General features: G+C 36.4%; 1 protein-coding gene across 2 annotated transcripts in view; it reads right to left on the reverse strand.

The window, feature by feature from the left end:
• CDKAL1 (CDKAL1 threonylcarbamoyladenosine tRNA methylthiotransferase) overlaps positions 1-15,396 on the reverse strand; it is a 378,140-nt gene that overhangs the window by 199,764 nt on the left and 162,980 nt on the right. For both annotated transcript variants that reach the window (XM_071451013.1, XM_071451003.1), the window contains exon 9: positions 6,426-6,529. In XM_071451013.1, coding sequence (XP_071307114.1) covers positions 6,426-6,529 — 104 coding nt within the window. The remainder of the gene's footprint in view (positions 1-6,425; positions 6,530-15,396) is intronic.

Below are 15,396 nucleotides of genomic sequence, written 5' to 3' on the forward strand. Positions count from 1 at the left end.
GCATGCCTACAAAATCTAACAGGCAAAATCAAGTGAGTCTCCACAAAACCCATTTGAACCAAGAAAAAAATAAAATTAAATTCAATTAAAAAAAATTTTAAAAAAGGTCACCTAGGGCAAAGTATCTGATCTGCCACACTAAGGCACAAAGGGCTCCATAACTTATTAGTAAGTTCTTCTAGTTTCTAAACTTGTCAGGAATAACATGTTTTCCCAAATGTAATTCTTGCAAATAATTTGATGATTTTAACTAGAAGTATCAATTAAAGTTTGACAGAGTTATAAGGAAATGGAAGCAAGATTATATTACTGAAAGTACTTGGCAACCATGAAATTAGAAGATGCCATGTTCTACACCCTTAATGAAAATATTAACAACATATTAAACTAAATCTGAGCCTTCTGCTGATTCTTAGTGTTTCTGTGAAAAACAGTGGCATGTTGTGAATCCCAGAATCCTTTGTGGCCAGAGGGCACAGAGATGATCAGTATGTTTAATATTTTGATGACAACATCAAACATACTGCAAGTGCACTGCAGAGTGATCAGCCTTTGGCAACAGATCTTGAAAACACTGAATTTATTCTGCATGAGTCTATCACCCAGCATGTGCAATGGGTTTGAAGCATTCTGACAGCAGTGGACTGACTGCACACACAACACACTACAAATGCACAAGAATGGCTACATGGCTTTTGGCTCAAAGTCAGCTCACATCTGGCCATCTCAGAAGGAAGCTTCAATGTTAACTGCAAAAGGCCAAGTAAAAACATGCAAAACAAAAGAAAAACATGCAGAGAATAATTATATTTTTAAATGCAACAATTTTTAATAAAATAAACTATTAGCATAAAATCCACACAGAATTTTCACAGTACTTAATTGTCATAATAAAATGAATGGAGGAATTTATTTAAAGCATGTTAATAAGGGTGTTGTCCAAATGCCTCTTCAACACTGACCAGGTCAGGGCATTGAACACCACTGCAGGAACCCTGTTCCAGGGCTTGAGTGCCCTTCTGGTAAAGAAATATTTCCTCATGTGAAGTCCAAACCTCCCCTGAGGGACACAGCTTTGAGCCATTCCCATGTGTCCTGACATTGGATGCCATAGAAAAGGGATCAGCACTGTTCTCTCTGCCTTTGCTTCTCAAAAAGCTGGAGAGAACAATGAGGAAAAAACCTAGACACCAATAATTTAATGTAATTGCCACTACATTTCTGAGTAAAATTTAAAATAATGCAAAGGAATCTTTTATGCAACAGGACCTCAGAAGACAACAGAAATAACAGTAACATAGTGGTCAACATGACTGTGTAAAATAATGTACCAAGAAGACAACAGGGAATTTCCTTCAGAGCCAAGAAGAAAGTTCACTAAACTAATATGCTTACTCAAAAATAGCTGGAAAATATCTCCAATATTGCAATTTACTACTGAAAATATATTTTTATCTGTTAAAATATCTCTTTGCTATATGATATTGGTTATATGTGTTTGTATATGTTACGCAGTAGTTTTCACATACTTGGAGATGCTGCTTCTATTCACTACTGATGGATTACAACATCTAAAATAATAAAAATAAAAAAATACATGTGGACAACGAAAACTAATTAATAATGCTATCCCATCTAAGTATGAAATGACAAGCTGGTACAAAAATATTTATCTTGGCCTAAGTATTCTGTGCATTAGCAAAGTCAGCAGTAAAAAAGCTTGAAACATTCATCAGACAAAAAATGATACAGAAAGAACTTTAATATACCTTAGATTAACAATGAAAAAACCCTAGCTCAAAAAAACCTATAGCCATACTCAAAAAGCACAGCAAAACAAAGACAGGTTTTTTTATCAAAGTGTCTTAAATACAGCAGCCCAAGCTCTCTGAAACACAATTTCAAATTATGAAAATAATTCAGGAGCAATGTTAAAGTCTACATTCCCTGGAAGTCAGTAAAAAGGCTGACAGAAAAGATTGGTTGTAGACAAACAGTCACCATTCTCCTCCCTCCTCTCTCTCTCTAGGTCAGACTGCAGACACAAGTTCTCTCTCTATAGTGTTAGTTTCTATTCTGGAAAGACCCTGAGTGCACAGCCCAGGTTCCACCTGGATAACTGGACACCCAGTCTCTGTCAGTGTGTTCAGAGACAAAAACCACTACCAAGAGTGTGGCCCAAGCATCCTGGTTTGGTACCGCTTCTGCTAACCAATGGGAAACTCAAACATTGCCAATACTTCATATTTGTCCTTTCATGACTGCCAGCTGCCCTGAAATCATACAGAGAATTTACTGGTAGTTGTGCAAGGGCAAAACAGCTACTAGGAATAAAGCAGAATGTCTTGACAGTACCTCATCAGAACTGCTGAAACCAAAGATCCTCAGCAAAGCTCACAGTCATCTGAAAACCTCCAGAAACCAATCACATCATATAAAATCAATCCTTATCATCACCCATAAACACCTGTTTATGGCAAACTTGTTGAGAGAAAAATATTTAACACTAATCTCTTTTAAACTCTCAACACTCCAAGGTCTACCAGATTAGGGATAATTGCTAAAGACAACTAATGGAACTCAAGACTCAAGAATCTTAGTTTTGGTATTCCCTGCTTTGCAATGCTACACGTTGTCCAAGATTTCCTAACAGAAGTGCTATTCAGAGCTCCACACCACTCATGCCAGTGAACCATCATGCTAATAATGGAATAAAAATAAGTGATATTTTGCCACTACAATTACCCATCCAGAAGCAATTGTTCCACATAGTTTGAGGAACACTGTTTCCTGACAAGACTGACTTTCATCTGAGCACCCCCGACTGCTACCATAAAGTAAGCTAATGTAGTAGTTAATTATAAAATGTATAATTAACAGCAGTATATTCCCTGCCATCTGCAACAGACATGCAATGCTTAAGAAGTATAGTTTTGTAGTGGACATACAAAAGATTTTCATTCTAAACTAGAATGAATAACAGCTAATTCCATAAAAAATATTTATATTTTTAACTTAGTTTGCTGAATGAGCCAAAATTGCTTGCAATATAAAGTATTGTCTTTGCCCAGAAAGCCTCTCACAATATGTAGGCTTTTTATAATAATGAAAGCCCCACTCAAGGAAAAAAATCAATTTTGAGTCCTGTAATTTAGCCAAAGCCATCCCAGGACGCCACTGCACACAATATTCAAAGTTCAGGCTTGTTTAACTTTTGTGTCTCCTTGGAATACTGTTCACTAATGGCAGCTCCCCCAGCCTTCCACTTTATATACTAAGCAAAACCACATTGTTATACATAAATTTGCTTTGCCCAGGAAAGAAAGAGCCCTCTCATAACTGTAAATGTGATCCCCTAAAACACAGCACTGAACATGACACAGCACATTTTGAAAAAAACTTACTAATAAATTGATGACACAAAGAAAGCGCTGTACAATCAGCTGTAGAAAAACACTGCATAAACAACCTAACAGTAGACATTTGTTCTCCACTCAAAGACCACTTTACTGTATTTCACAATACTTTTTCTTTTACTAGCTTTCTTACAGAACTCTGCTATATATTCTGATTTGACATGGCTGCTCATGTAAAAAAATTAAATTACCACTTACTAACAGTTGAAGTTCAGAGAAAAACACATTAAAGTTAAAATATGAAAAAATTCAACAAACTACTTGCAACTTGAGATAGATTATTTTCTTAATGAAATTTTGTGAAATATTCAAGTTCATGTGACTTGTAACTTCAAAACTATTATGGAGGTCAGAGAGGAAACATAAACCATGCAAAAGTATGCAAAACCCCCTCAATTTCAGTACACCTCAGTACTGAACACTTAGTCCACGGCATTATGAAAGTATGCAGCGTGTGCTAGAAATCTACAACAGTTTTTGTGCACATCACATTGAATTCAAGATATTAAAATAATATACAAAAAGAAAACCAGCTTATTTCAGAGGCTGAAAAAGTACAAGAATTAGGCTAATATTTGTTCAATCATGGTGAATTTCAGCAATCTCTTTTCAATCAGTTTTCGAAGTGGAAAAACTTTTCATGGCACATCTGTACCTCCCTGTTTTTAACTAGAGCTTCAGCAATACATCTTCTGTGAAAACAGAAGTGATTGTTGAAAAGATTGTGGCTCAATAACTCAGCAAAAAATTGAATAATGGCTTTGAATTGCTAAAGTCTTTCACTGGATTGATGAAGATTCTGCAGCCCACAGCTGCAGCAAGCTGGCAGTAATAAATTCTCCATGCACTGCAAACTAAGGATCTGACTATTTCATCCATTTCTAAGTATGTGAAAGCTGGAGGCAAAGCCATTTTACAACTGAATAAATACTTGCTTCTTTCCTTATGGCCTCTAACAGAGGTAGTAGTGTAAGGCCAAATAAGAATAGAACTCCCTGGAGATGCCTGCTGTGAGGAACGTCATAGCATTTCTTCAAGAAATTTCAAAACAATAGCTTAAGGGCAACTTTTTCCATTAGAAATCAAATTATTTTGAAAGAGTCAATATTTATAATAAAGGCCACAGTACAACACATGAATTGAATTACTCATTTTTCAATCCAAATGTACAATACTCAAGTTCAAAATACTTTCCAAAATTTCACATTCATTGTCTGCAAAGACAAACAAAACTTGAGTTTTCTTTCTTGTCATGCCAAGCAAATACATCTTTATGCTAATACAATGTGGAATTTATGGTATATAAGTACAATTATAACAGAACAGATAAGTCTGGGGTTTTTTCTTTCCACGCATGCCATAAATCTAAATAAAATTTAGATAGTTAACTTAAACAAGGTCATAATCCTTGCTTATTACCAATCTTATCTTTGTCATACTTTCCTGAAGAATAGTCCAAAGTTTCTTTAGAACAGCTATACAGTGCTGAGTAACACTTCTTATGCTACTTATAAATGGCAGCTTCACTCCTGCTCAGTAACTACTTGCCAATTTCAAAATCATCTGTTTTATATTACTGAAAATTCCTAGCTTTCTGAAAAATGTTTCCTGAGCTGCTTCTCCACCAAAATAACAAGCATATTTATGTATCCTGTATTTCAGTTATTGATTATTTCACAATATGTATATAGGTTTTAGAAACTTATCCTACTAAACCAAGAAATCTGATATGACAGGATTCTTCTCAGACAATCCTAGCAGCCAATCCAATGCACAACAATAAGAACATTAATTCTACAAACCTAAGCAATAAGAAAAAATTAGTGGAAATCACAGATGAGCTTCACAGAAGAAAAGAGAGGTACTTGGCTTTTCACAAAAGTGAAAGGAAAGGGCATTTTCAATTTTAAGCAAGAACCTTCAGTGTGTATAATGTAGAACTTAGAATTTGTGAATATGGGCTTTGATTAGGAAAAAGGGTTTCCTTGCATACAACTGATAGGAATAGACAAAAGTTTATCATTGGCCTAAGTAAGGTTCATTATGGATCCCTAAATAAGGATAGATTCAAAAAAACTTTCAATCATTGGAGACTTCTTACTAGAACATTTGCAACTCTCAGAGCCATAAGTGAAGCCCAGAGGATGTACTGTCTGTGCATCCACAGAGGATGTGACATCAAATTTGCATTTGCAAATTTGCATTTACTCCTTTTGATTCAAAGTATTCCATACAAAGATGAAGGAGCTGCTACAGGAGAATTACCGGAGTGTTTTTAATGTACATTTCAGTCCTCCAAAATGGTACACAAACAGAACAAGCATCACCTGTGCCTTCACAATGAATACTGGCATAATTTGAAATCTGTATTTTTGAAACACAGGTAAAATTTAGATATAAAGAACAAATACTAAGATACAATAAAGCTATCATTGCTAACATACATGCAAGAGCTTTAGGCAGATACTGGCCCCAGATAGTGTACTGCAGGAAAAACTTAGTATTTGATTGAATCCATGTGACACTACAGATATTCTTCTGAAGTTAAAAGCTGATAAGCTTTGTATGGGTCTCAGAAACACCCCAGAATGTCTCCACTAAATCAACTATCAGCAAAAGCAATGTATTGCTGAATAGGATTTAAGAATCCTTGGGAGGCTCATTAAATTTTCATAGCTGAATGAAAAAGGTTTCCACCACCTTCTTTAAGAAATTAGAGATACAGTAAAATGAACAAATTTTACCATTTCCACATCACCTCCAAAAGATCCACGCACAGAAATTCACTTGAAGAATACAAAATCAAAATAAAATACTTCTTAAAAGACTGCATTTTGCAAATAGCGGTGTACACCATAACAAAAGCATGGCTTTCTACCACAAAGACACCACGAGACACAGCTGTGACTATTAATAACAGAGTCATATTGTGCCCCAATCATTATGTGTGAAGGTAAGCCCAGATACGCCTCAGTGGCTGACTGTTATTGTAGGGATAAAATTCCTTACCTTGAAAAGACTGCTTGGCTCTGTCCACCAGTTCTTCAATAGGATAACTTGCTAGATCTCCTCTGGCATGCTTAGTTTTACAGTAGGTACATGCATTGAGACACCTGTTCAAAAAATGAAAATACTCAGTTTCTAGCCAGGAAAGCCTTTATAGGCACAGCTGTATTTATTAAGTACCTCTGGAAAAATGAGTTTTTATATCTATGACCAGAAAAGAGTAATATTTTGTTTTTAAATCGATGGAATACTTTTTAATCTTTCACATGTATATGAAAGTTTGAAAAACAATCAGTGGGAACCACAAACAAAACTAAGAGTAGCAATTTAAAAATTTTTAGAAAGGTATAATCAGGTTAATAATTTTTTCATTGCTAAAGATCAATTTCCAGGTTTCTGATCCCTCTATTACATTAGAAATCCAACCTGAACCAGAAAGTAAATGAAAAAAGTCCCAAAAGGCTTAAAGTAGATTTTTAAAAGTGCATATACTTGAAAAGACATTTCAATTCATTTTTTAAACTTTACTTTGGCTTGTATAAATAGAACAAACAATGTAATGAAGACGGAATCACCAACTAGAAAAGAGAGTTTGGCACAAGACTGCAAAACTAATGAAAACTCCTACAAGAAAATGAAGAAATAATGTGATTGCTTTTAATTTACCTGACAATATACTAAAGGCAGACTTATTCAGAGTACAAGGATGGAAAGACCAAAACAAACAAAAACTACCTCTCACTGTAAACCTGTTGTGCTTTTCTTCACTTCTCGCCTTTTTAGAGCTGATATTGCTCTAGGTTTTTTCAGGTTAAAGCATTTAAACCTAAGCCCTAAAAACCTCACAGACCCCAAAAAACTCTTTAAATATTTCTATTGTTCATGCTTACTTGAAGACCATAAATTCTGTCCAGGCCACAGCTTCATAAAATCATACAATCTTTAAGGCTGGAAGAGACCTCCAAGATCATCAAGTCCAACATTTGACTGATCACCACTGCATCAAATAAACCACAGCACTAAGTGCTACATTCATCTCCTGAACACTTCCAAGAATGGTGACTTAACCACTTCCCAGGGCAACCTGTTTCAATGCCTGGCCACACTTTCAGTGAAGATGCTCTTCCTCATGTCCATCTTCAACCTCCCCTGACACAGCTTGAGGCCATTTCCTCTTGCCCTGTCACTGGTTTCCTGGCAAGTGATCCCCACCAGGCTACACCCTCCTTTCAGGCATCTCTAGAGGGTGATAAGGTCTCCCCTGAACCTCCTTTTCTCCAGGCTAAACACTCCCAGCTCCCTCAACTGCTCCACATCAGATTTGTGCTCCTGATCCTTCCCCAGTTCGGTTTCCCTTCCCTTCCCACTCCAGCCCCTCAGTCTCCTCCTTGCAGTGAGAGGCCCACAGCTGAGCAGAGGATTAGAGGTGCGGCCTCACCAGTGCTGAGTACAGAGGGACAATCACTGCCCTGCTCCTGCTGGCCACACTATTGCTGAGACAGGCCAGGATGCCATTGGCCTTCTTGGCCACCTGGGCACTGCTGGCTCACGTCAGCCACCGTGAACCAGCATCCCCAGGTGCTTTTCCACGGGACGACGTTCTGTCCACTCTTCCCCCAGTCTGTAGCACTGCAAGGGGTTGTTGCAATCCAAGTGCAGGACCCAGCATTTGGCCTTTGAAATTCCTAATCTGGTCCTTGACCCATCAACCCAGCCTGTTCAGCTCCCTCTGCAGACCCTTCCTACCCTCCAGCAGATCTACACCCCATCCCAACTTCAGTGTCATCTGCAGACTTACTGAGGATGCACCTGATCCCCTCATCAATAGAGATATTTAACAGGACAGGAAAACATTTAGGTACCAGAAAAGGCAAATGTTCCAACTATAGCATAGTTGGAACTAATACCAGAGTTTCAAAACAATACTGGAAAGGCAAATAGAGCACAGGGCGGGTTTTGATGAAGTCACCAGCTCCAAGATTGTGTTCACTACTTGGATGTATCTTGTCTTCTATTAGGATGTCTGGCATGTCCATGACTAGCTGATTAGTGCTTTGCAAACTCCAAAGGTTTTTCTTCACAAAGACTCCACTCACATGTTAGTTCTGCTGCTTTTGCATAAGAAAGGGTTCAGGAAGGGCAGAACACTGCCCAGAACATTTGTTCAGCTGCCCTCCTGCCACTGCACATTCCCTCAGCCCCAAGACTTTCTCCATTCAACAGAATCCTAAGTTCTAGGAGAACATTTAGGTAGTTTGTGATTCTCTCTGGATATGTATATTATTTGTTGTGCCTACCAGACCAAAACATCAGATTTTAGCATTCACTCCAGATCAGAAAACTAAAATATACTGCTTAACAGCAGCAGTCAGACTGTTCTATTAACTAAAAATATATATGAAAAAGGTTGCCAGTGAAATATCCAACTGGCTATTAAAAATAGAAAAAATCCCTAAATCTGAATCTTTACAACCTGTTCCAAAAAAGTGACCAATTGCCACCCAAAGACAACTTATTCATCAGATGTATCTCACCTTTCTTCTGCAAATCAAAAGCCTTTCATTGCACAGGATCTGAAGCATGTGTAAAAGGTATCACTTGAAATCAAGAAAGTGTAAGCAGATAATTGGTTTATACTTTGTCTGTGTAACTATGTAGCAAATGAAAATATTTTTCTTCTAGGTCACTGTCATCTAAACTTTGCCATGAATGGCTTTCCCTCAAAGCCCATGGGTACTTCTTCCTCTCCATGGTCCCGCTATGCAAAACATGTCTCCCTCCTTTTTTTTTCTTTTCTTGACTTTCTTTTTTGTTAGTTTGTTTTTAAAGCACAACTCTCCATTCAAGCCAACACTTCATTTCTAAGCATGCTCCTATCCTGACATACCACTGTCACACTCCTCTTCCTCTACAGAATTTATTCAGCAAACCAGCCTTTTTCCACATAGCTACATGGAGAAAAAGCATTACAGATCAGTCAAGGAAACATAAAATCAGTTTCAGAACAAATATGTCTGCCCTTTTGGAACTAAAACACAAAAGGTGTGATATTATGTACTAACCTTTGTACTATACTAACCTTTGTTTTCTCCAAGAAAATAAAATTGCCTGCTATTTTGTCAAACTTCTCAGGTGAAGAAGAAATTTTACTACAACTATCCTGCCCCTTGAACAGCAGGTTACTTTAATGCTGGCTTTTTCACTCACAGAAGAGAATACTGTCAGCCATCAGTAAAAAAGGGATGCACCAAGATTTTTTTCTCTTGGGATAAAGTAAATTTATTGGGCTCAAATTGAAGCTCAGATTTGGAAAAAGACAACAACAAATAAGAAAAATGCGACAACAACTTTTATAATTTCCTTAAATTTGCAAATTCTGCCTTAAGAGTTGCCTCAAGGCAACAAAAAACATTATCACAAATTTTTGTTGCCTTGAACTGTAACCTTGAATGAAAACAATGCTTTTTGTCAACCTTCAGGTGTGTCAAGTCATCCTAAGATTGTTAAAAACTGAAATATTAGTAAGTTATTTTAAAAAACTTTTAAACTTACTCCTGTGTAATAGATGTAAAACATAAACTGGTGTTGAGGTACAGTAAAAAGGATAATTTATGCTATATACATAGAATTTTCCTGTTCCTTATCATGTATGGTGTGTCTATAAAATACACCATGTCACCACTTTCTCTCCTCTCCTCATTATTTATGCATAAATCATATACATTCCTTACTATGTATTTTGCTCTATATTTGGGTAGTAGTATTTGAAAAGCTTTACAGCAAAAATAGCAAACACTAGGAGTGTTAAGTGCTATGCACCAGTGCCAAATACTGAAATATTAAATCTCCAAACCTTGAGCATAATTCTCACATCTTCAATCAATGCTCTTGTCCTACAAGACTGCACTACCTGAAAAAATGCAGTAACAGCAGCTCTTCTATGGTACTTCAGTAAACTCTGTCACAAAGGGAGCATGGAAATGTGGAGAAAGAAGCAGCAATAAAGAAGATGATATTTTCCAAATATTCACAGTATTATTATGATATTTGCCAATATTTTCACAATATTATATTTTCCAAATATTCACTGTAGTATGTGGTATTGTTTCCAAGACATTTACTATGGTCTTTGAGTACAACTTCAGAGGGTTTGTTGATTTATTTTGGGGTAGGAGCTGAAAGTTGGAACTTGGAGGCAGACTTTTTTCAAGTTTTGCTGTGTAATTAACTTACTCCTACTATAAAAAAAGAAGTATTGGACATGTCTAAATAATTTAGTTTTTTCTTTTTTTTTGGTACTTAAAGAGATGATAAAACAAAACCAGAAAGAGACAGGCTTAGATGTAATATACAAAAGGATCAGTTTTAGAAAGCAAGCTAAAGGAGACAAAACTTCTATATCCTGTTTGGACTATATTTGTTAATAACAACTTGTATAAGGAAATAATCTTTTGGAATACAGCTGACCAACAAAAGGATGCAGATTTAAACTACTTGTAAAAATGCTGAACTGATCACTTTTCACAGATATAAGAATTACCAATTCTTGAAAATAGAAATTTAAACCAAACCATAAGTATAATCAAGGATCTGTAGTGGTTTCTTCCCTAGTAAGCCAGCCTCCTCTCCAAGTTTCCAGCATAACAAATTACTCATATGTCCATGCTGCCACATACTCAGACCACAATCAAGTGGAAAAAGGCTTTTGGGAACTCTGAGAATCTGAGCACTGCCTCTTACTAGGTGGCATCCACCCCCAAGTGGATCACCTAAAACCAGCATCAACTTAAAAACCAGCCTTTACCACAGCTCTAGCTCACATACACAGGACTACACAGCCAAGAAGCCAGTACTTGCAAGAGTGTATTTGCTTGTGTTAAACTGGGAGCATTCTTGAAGCATTTATAGCTGGTTTGTAAATGTTAGTTTGTATTAATGCAGGTCAAAGCTTTTTTTTTTTTTTTTGCACAAAGAAATCAGACACTTATAGAAAATAATTAATGATCATTGTGTTTGCAATTGCCAATATTTGGCTAAATTTTAGAGTAATTCCAGAACAAAAAACACCAAATCATGATTTTCCAACAAACTAAATTGATTAAGGTACTTTGAATTGTTAACCTTTTGCTTTGAATTATTAACCTTAATCAGTTATGTGCCCAATACACAGAACTATTCACAGCCAGATAAAATATTATCCACAGATAAATTACAACAATGTGGCTAATTAAAACACTTTTCAAACACATTACCAAACTGAGCATCATCAACATTTTGGTAAAGTGTCTAAAATTTTCTTATAGACATAGGTAACAGTGGTCTTTACAATGTTTAGCTAGTACATGCTCATGTTTTGCATTATACTAACCTGACTCTTCATTTTCAAAACAGCAATATTCTTCATAAAACATGCACTTAACATGAAAGGCTCCCCCTTACAGATGGAACTAATTATGAGTAAGAATGCTTATGACACAGCAGACAAATAAAGACTTTCCTTCAGTGGGACTAATCAGTGGATTTCAGCAGCAGACAAGCATGAGAGTGCAGACACGAGGAAAAAAATGCTGGTTCCTCTTAATGGGACTTATGCCACTAAGTTTAGTCAAGACAAGATTCCACCCTCAGATAGGAAAAATATAAAATATCTTTCATTCAAGGATCAGAAAACAGCTCAATTACAGTGTGTGATGAGCCATTAGTGTGTGTGTCATTCAAATTGAAAGTGACTGATCAAGACCACACATCTGTGAGCAAGATGGGAGAGTTGAATGCTGCAATGAGATATATATATATATATATATATATATATATATATATATATATAAAATATGATAGAAGATCTCTGCTACTCTGCAGGTGGTTAGTCTTGGGGAAGTGTTCCCTCAATAGCTGGAATAATCTGGTAAAATCCTGCTTGCTCCTAAGGTGGTGTACCAAAGTGGCAATTTGCATAAAATCATTAATCACAATTCAGACTAAACACTAATATTTGCCATCATGAGATCTGACTAACTTTACATGTTCAAAATTTTATGAAGTTTGCCCTGTTTTAAAAAAACAAAAGAAAAAATTCTGCCAGTATTGCAGTCCCACTGACCCCCCTGGCACATTACATCAGTACAAACATGGAAAGATTGCCCATCACTGCCCCCCATACCATTTCTTTGCACCTACCACCAGACTTCCCCAGGTGGTCTCAATAGCTCCAGGCCAAGAATATTTTGTTTTAAAACTATGGTTTTCCTGAAAGGAGAACATCATTTGCTTGCTTCAAAATACAGGTTAGAGAAGAGATTTATGCTTTTAAAAGATATTTCTACAATTTCTATCAAATGTCATTTTGACAAAAACATTCTGTAGTGTGAATACAGAGAAAACTCCCTTTGCAGGCTTGACTGAGCAAAAGAAATACACAAAATACCTACTGCCAGCAGGTGAAAAGATGGATACTAGTCACAAATTATTCATCAAAAGCTAGTAGAGTTCTACAAATGTTTTTCTGCTTACCAAGTTTTGAAAACCTAACAACACTGAAACTATACTTATAGCAAATATCATATTATATTTGTAGAATTAAATGCCCAGTAATACTTCTTTGCATTCTACCTCTATGAAATCTACTTTTATTTCCAAAATATCTAAATTTCCTCAAGCATAACTGTAATGGATCAGGGGAAAAATTGTTCACAGGAAAATTAAAAAAAAAAAAAAAAAGGCATGCCCAATCTGCCTGACTTGTTTTCAGGAAACTGTTCTTTTGCTTGAAGTTTGCACATTTCACAATAAAGCTTTTCAACCCACAATGGCAGGGAGTATAACTTCCTGACAAGTATTTGGGGTATGGGAGGTTGTTTTCACTTCAAAAATATTCAAGATTTAAAATACCTTTGAAACAGCGGCAAGCAATTTCTCATAAAGGCTAATTAGTCTAAGCAGCAAACCACATTATTACAGAAATACTGCTTCTGGTATCCCAGCTTGTTCAGACTGAGCTTGGACACCAGCCACAGGTACACACACACACTTGAGGTTACAACATTTTCGATATGATAAGAACAGGACTTGTCTGAACTTATCTTTGTAGCCAAGTATTTTAGAGATATGCTGTGATAAAAGTTCTCTGAAAGTGCAATGCCAGCCTAAAAAGTCTCTCAAAAGAGTTCTAGCAGAAAATAGTATGATGCTTCAAGCAATACTATACAACACATGGGACTGCACACATTTTTCTCAAAGTAGGATGTCACCATGAGATGCTGTTTTTTAAATCTGCTACTCATGCCATGTTCAGCAAAGTGGCAAGGAAATGCATTAAATTTTGCTCTTCTAAAGATATTGGAAGCCAGTATTTTATTTGGTAATGTCTCACTAGTTACTAATCAAAAGGAATTTGGAGAGAAGGAGCTCCATTGGTTTGATAAGACATAATATGATTCAATTTCGTACTTTAAATATTTGCATTTTCTGAAACTGAATTCCTACAGTCAAGTGCAGGTGATTCAAAGGTCACAGCTGTGTAGTTATATCACCTACATTCACCTTGCTCACTTCAAGGTCAATGATTTAAAATCAAGTGCATTAATGGCACTTTTCAGTGTTTGTCTAATGAACTTCTTGATTAGTTACTCTGGCCACACAGTTTTGCAACTGAATTAATGTATTAAGGCATTCTAAATTGATATTAAAAGACAAAATGTCCAGTCCACTGCTAAGGTGCACACATCTGTGCTCCCCATCCTGACCCAAAACAGTGCTTGATGCTTACTGGAAACTGCAATGGTTTTGTTTGTTGTTGTTTTTTTGTTTTTTTGGGTTTTTTTCCAATTCAAACTACAGCCCTATGATTCACAGAGACATAACTTATTTTAGAAGTATTTCCAAATAGCTTCATGGCTATGTAGAAATCAGTTTTGGGGGCAGATCAAGACAGGCATTAATCAAGAAAGCAACTCAGCTAAAAGAGCACAGGTAGATAAATGAGGTTCTGTGGTTGCATGGAGCAGAAAATGCCATGGCATTGTAACTACAAGTCATCAATTCTTTCAGCACTTCATAAACAGCAATAATATTTAGAAGATGATGACTCCTGGTCTTAGTCAAACAGTAGTAACGAAGGGGGTAGAAATGAAGAGCTATGGCAGAAGAATCTCAGAAAAAAGATACTTCCTTAGAAATCTGCTCACAGCTAATCCCAGAGGCACAGCAGCAGAACAGCCCAACATCACTTTATCATGAGGAACTGCTACTCTCAGATCCCTCCTAATGAACAGCAGTGGCTGAAAAATGACCCCTGAGAACAGGATTCTTGGAGACTTGCTTTAATTTATAAAGTTCCAGAGGGCTGTGATTTGACAACTGCCTTAGTATTTAAAGCAACAAACAGTGTAATTGTATTTAAAATACTCTACTGGGGGGCAGATGACGTAGCAAAACTTACACAGAATGTGCTGCAAAACATAATTGGGTTAGTAATGAACAATTTCCAAAGCTTTTAAAAATCAAGCTTTCAAAGGTTTTAATGACATACTACTATTTCAATTAAAATTGTGAATTTTAGGGGCATGGGTGTGTATAATGAGCACATTTAAAGTTCTGTTTCAGGAATGAAGCATTTCAGCAGATCTCTATGACTGGAAGAAGGCTAAAGGGAGTCAAGTGTCCTTCTATAATCAATCCACTTGATTTACCATGCATCTTCATAACATTAGCAGCTCCTGAACCAGCCCCACAGAAAACATGGTTGAAAAGTAGACCACTGCCTGTGACAAGAGCTATTGTTTTTACTTCCTGAATGGGTTTTGGGACAGACCCTTTTAGAGTGGTGAAATCTCACAGGAAACATTAGGCTGCTGTTAATTCTGTAACATACAGCAGGTACCACACAGATTCTTGGGATAAAAGGTATTGTTTTTGTACTGGTCAAAACATCCTGAGGGGAAAAAAAAAGTCACATTTCAGCAGCACTAAAACTACC

This window comes from Agelaius tricolor, unplaced genomic scaffold, assembly GCF_023055355.1.
Source record: "Agelaius tricolor isolate 1412-34295 unplaced genomic scaffold, bAgeTri1.0.p SCAF_2, whole genome shotgun sequence".
Classification (NCBI taxonomy): domain Eukaryota; kingdom Metazoa; phylum Chordata; class Aves; order Passeriformes; family Icteridae; genus Agelaius; species Agelaius tricolor.